At 43.4% G+C, this 4,628-nt stretch overlaps 1 protein-coding gene across 1 annotated transcript; it reads left to right on the top strand.

Annotated features, from left to right (window-relative positions):
• The first annotated feature begins 503 nt into the window (after window positions 1–503).
• Window positions 504–3,076, top strand: LOC109800173 (transcription factor MYC2). Its single transcript, XM_020360905.3, has one exon. It carries the CDS (start codon window positions 770–772, stop codon window positions 2,732–2,734), a length of 1,965 nt encoding a protein of 654 aa, XP_020216494.1. The 5' UTR covers window positions 504–769; the 3' UTR covers window positions 2,735–3,076.
• Window positions 3,077–4,628: the final 1,552 nt, after the last annotated feature.

Here is a 4,628-nt window from a genome sequence, read left to right as displayed (position 1 = left end):
TTGTCCATATTTTATATACTTATGTAGTTATTATATACTTTTAATTATTATTTAAAAATTTTACATGTACATATCATTGTACATATATCCAAGTATTATATATATATATATATATATATATATATATATATATATATATTAATCTTAGATAGATGAATATTATTTTATTTTATTATATTATGAATAGATAAACAGTTAAATATAAAGATTATGATGCGTCATTATAATAATATTTTATTTCTTTACTTTAATTAAATAATTATGCTGATTTTTCTTATAAACAAAAATCTAAAATTTAATTTACAGGCGGAATAAAATGTGCATTCGAAGCTCAGAATATTTGATTATAAACATTTATTTGAGTGGATAAAATTTAAAATATTGTCTTAAGTTATTTATCCTTTTAGCGAAGGAGGAAAAAAAAAAAGAAAGAGAATGAAAGCAGGTTGGGTTGGTAACTCAAAAGGCCGCGTATTTACGGGTTACTCGGCGTGGACATTTGGGTTTTCGCGGAAGGCTCGCACTCACACTCACACACTCTCTCTTCTTTCTTGCTCCCAGACCTAAAATAAAAATTCACCCTAAATGCAGTCGAAATAAATTCGAAACCCAAATGCATTCGGTGTTGTGTTGTAAGTTGTAAGTCCCCTTTCATTTTCTGTTTTATCCCCTTTTCTCCACTCCCACTCGCACCACACCAAAACCTTTAATCCAATTCAATTTCCTCGGTAACACTAATAATAATAATCCTTCCCCACTCACTCTGTGAATGAACCTGTGGACGGACGAGAACTCTTCGGTCATGGAGGCTTTCATGTCCGCCTCCGATCTCTCCCCCATATGGCCGCCGCCGGCGCCGCCACAGTCCACGGCGGCCTTCAACCAGGACACGCTCCAGCACCGCCTCCAGGCGCTCATCGAGGGCGCCAGAGAGAGCTGGACCTACGCCATCTTCTGGCAGTCCTCCTACGACTACTCCGGCTCCTCCCTCCTCGGCTGGGGCGACGGTTACTACAAGGGCGACGACGACAAGGCCAAGGCCAAGGCCAAAGCCAAGGCCACCTCCGCCGCCGAGCAGGACCACCGCAAGAAGGTCCTCCGCGAACTCAACTCCCTCATCTCCGGCTCCTCCTCCGCCGCAGGAGACGACGTCGACGAAGAGGTCACCGACACCGAGTGGTTCTTCCTCGTCTCCATGACTCAGTCCTTCGTGAACGGCGCTGGCTTGCCCGGGCAAGCCTTCTTCAACTCCGCCCCCGTTTGGGTCTCCGGCGGCGACCGCCTCTCGGCCTCGCCGTGCGAGAGGGCGCGTCAGGGACAGGTGTTCGGGCTCCAAACCCTAGTTTGCATACCGTCGCAAAACGGCGTCGTTGAGCTGGGCTCCACTGAGTTAATTTACCAGAACCCGGATCTGACGAACAAGGTGAAGGTTCTTTTCAATTTTAGTAATAACAACTTGGATGTTGCTTCTTCTTGGCCTGCTACCACTACCAGCGCCGATCAAGGAGAGAACGACCCTTCCTCTCTCTGGCTCAACGATCCCGAGGTTAGGGATTCTATCAACACGGTTGCACCCACCCCTTCGGTTTCCCTTCCTGTTAATACTCAGGGAATCTCCAAGACCATTCAATTGGAAACTTCTATTCAAACCCCGGGTTCCAGTACTTTAACTGAAACCCCAAGCTCTATCCACGCGATTCCGCACAACCAGAGCGTTTTCTCCAGGGAACTCAACTTCTCTGAGTACGCCTTTGACCCCAAGACTGGTAGCAACCACAACCACCATTCCCTGAAGCCCGAATCCGGCGAGATTCTCAGCTTTGGAGAAAGCAAGAGGACCTCTTACGCTGCCGGCGTCAATGGGAATTCCAATTCCAATTCAAATTCCCATTTTTTCTCCGGTCACTCACCGTTTGTTGCTGCTGCGGATGAGAACAACACCACCACCACCACCAACAACAACAATGGGAAGAGAAGGTCTCCGAATTCACGCGGGAGCAACGACGACGGAATGCTTTCCTTCACCTCCGCTGTGATTCTCCCGGCCACCAATTTGAAGTCCTCCGCCACCGGCGGCGGCGATTCCGACCACTCCGATCTGGAGGCTTCCGTGGTGAAGGACCCTGTGGTGGAGCCGGAGAAGCGGCCACGGAAGAGAGGGAGGAAGCCGGCGAACGGAAGAGAGGAACCGTTGAACCATGTGGAAGCTGAGAGACAGAGGAGGGAGAAGCTGAATCAGAGATTCTACGCGCTTCGTGCTGTGGTTCCCAATGTTTCGAAGATGGACAAAGCGTCGCTTTTGGGTGACGCCATATCTTACATCACGGAGCTGAAGTCGAAGCTCCAAACCCTTGAATCGGATAAAGATGGTTTGCAGAAGCAACTCGATGGTGTGAAGAAAGAACTCGAGAAAGCCACTGAAAGTGTTTCTCTTAATCACGCAGTTAATAGTAATAACAAGTCGTCCTCGAATCAGGCTTTAATTGACTTGGATATTGATGTGAAGATTATTGGGTGGGACGCGATGATAAGGATCCAATGCAGCAAGAAGAACCACCCCGCGGCGAGGTTGATGGCGGCGCTGATGGAGTTGGACTTGGACGTGCACCACGCGAGTGTGTCTGTGGTGAACGATTTGATGATTCAACAAGCGACGGTGAAGATGGGAAGTCGGTTTTACACGCAGGAGCAACTTCGTACGGCGCTGTCGGCTAAGGTTGGGGATGTACGATAATAATAGCTTTGCACTCTGCAGTGTTGGGATTATATGTGTGTTTGTGTCCTGTTAGCTAGCTTTGTAAGTTGTGGTGGTGCTCTGGGATATTTTAAGCCTTCCCGGTAGCTGTTTCTGTAAAATAATAATCTTTCTTTTTGGGTAGCAGCGTAGTATGAATTTTGAGGCAATCAAGTTGGGAAGCTCCATGGAGTTGTAGAACTAGCTAGGGACAGTTTTCATCTAATCTGTGGGTGGAGTGCAGATAGCTTATAAGTAAAAATAGGGGTATTTTTACATGTTTAGATTGTGTATATATATCAATAATCATAAATGTGAGCACCATGGAAGTTCTCAGTATTATTCTTGAGCTCATCATTCCCAGTGATTTACTAGCTTTCCAGTTATGCCAATCAAACCATTTCTCCTGCTTCTTCTTTTTAAACATTTTTCTATAGTTCTTTTAAGAAGTTATAAAAGAATATTATTAATGAAAATGCTGCTGGGTTAGTTTTGGTTGCAGCATGCACTGTGCACCTTCTTACAGGATTTATTGTTACTCTCAAGTCTCAACCATGGAAGTGAGCAGTTTTTGAATCTTTGTTGATATGATGGCGTTTTTTAGGTGTTTCGGTTGTTTGATCTATCATGGGAAAAGTGTGTTTTTTTGTGTGATTGAGTTGATGGCTTGGTTGTCGTTGGGAACCAAAATTTCCTTGCTGCTTTGAGTTGATGTTCCTTTTAAACCATGTGAAAAATGCTTACCAACAACAACTGAAAACACGTCCTTCTTCTGTCTTTATGTTAATGGGAATTCTTTTTGAGCGTCTACATCTTTGCTACGTTTTCAAGTTTTTGACTTGCTCGCCTTATTAGGACCTCTCGCATATTTTTTCCCTTCTGTCAAGCAAATTTCCTGTTCAGGTACTCTGCTAACCACCAACGTTCTGACCCTACCAACTTTGGCAATGAAAATGTCTTCCGACATGCATGGTAGGATTAAGGGAAAAAACCGGGTATGGTATACAACTTTCGTCCCCATTTGTCAAGTACGAGGCTATGGTATGTATGTGTTTGTGGAATCTGAATCAGTGCTATTGCAGCAACATGCACGGGAATAATCAGCAGTTCACCATTAGAATGAGACCCAAAAGGCTGGTTCTTTCTCATAAGCTACATTAAAATCAAGAAGGAATTTGATGCCGATTTTGACGCCTTACCAATTCGCTCTGCTATGTTAAACTTAAATTGTCAAAAATGGAGTTTGTTGCAATACGGTTCCGTGTACTTTAATAGCTACACAGATGGTCTTTGTGGCATTTTAGGAATCCTGGGATATATGAGCAGAATTGGATAAAAAATGTTTTTAAGCAAAATATACTACTCCTAAATATACTAAAACCTTTAACGATGCACAATTGCTATAAAACACGTTATTGTTCCATTCAGTTGTATGTGTTGTAATTATGGAATTCTTCACTTAAATAAAGAAATAATTTCGTTACGAAAAACGGAAGATGACATTGTCACGATTAATAAGAGGCCTTTACTGTCTGTTATTTAATGATCTTATAAGTTTTCCCCATGTGGATGTTGTTAACTGCCTTAAGCAATAATCTTAGGATTTGTTGCCAAAAGTGATTGGTTCCTTTTTCCTCATCATATTGGGGGTCAGCTATAAATTCCATTTTCTAGTAGCAAAGGCAAAAGTGTTGAATGCTTTGCAGTGGCAGCATAGTGCATGACCACAATTATAGAAAACGTTGAAGCAAAAGGAATCCATCTGGCTTTGACAAAACAGGCGCAAGATGCATGATACAATTCCATCTGAAGACGGAACAGTGCAGTTGGTATGAATAGGTGGAATAGCAACTCAGCAAATGATGATTTTTTGTCTGTTCCCCCTTCTTATTAT

The sequence above is a fragment of the Cajanus cajan genome, chromosome 11, assembly GCF_000230855.2.
Source record: "Cajanus cajan strain Asha chromosome 11, NIPB_CcT2T_4, whole genome shotgun sequence".
Lineage (NCBI taxonomy): Eukaryota > Viridiplantae > Streptophyta > Magnoliopsida > Fabales > Fabaceae > Cajanus > Cajanus cajan.
The sequence above is the reverse complement of the archived record's forward strand: the minus strand, read 5'-3'. Positions and strand labels throughout refer to the sequence as shown.

Coding starts and splice junctions, on each gene's coding strand:
- LOC109800173 (XM_020360905.3), top strand. CDS start 770: ATGAACCTGTGGACGGACGAGAACTCTTCGGTCATGGAGGCTTTCATG.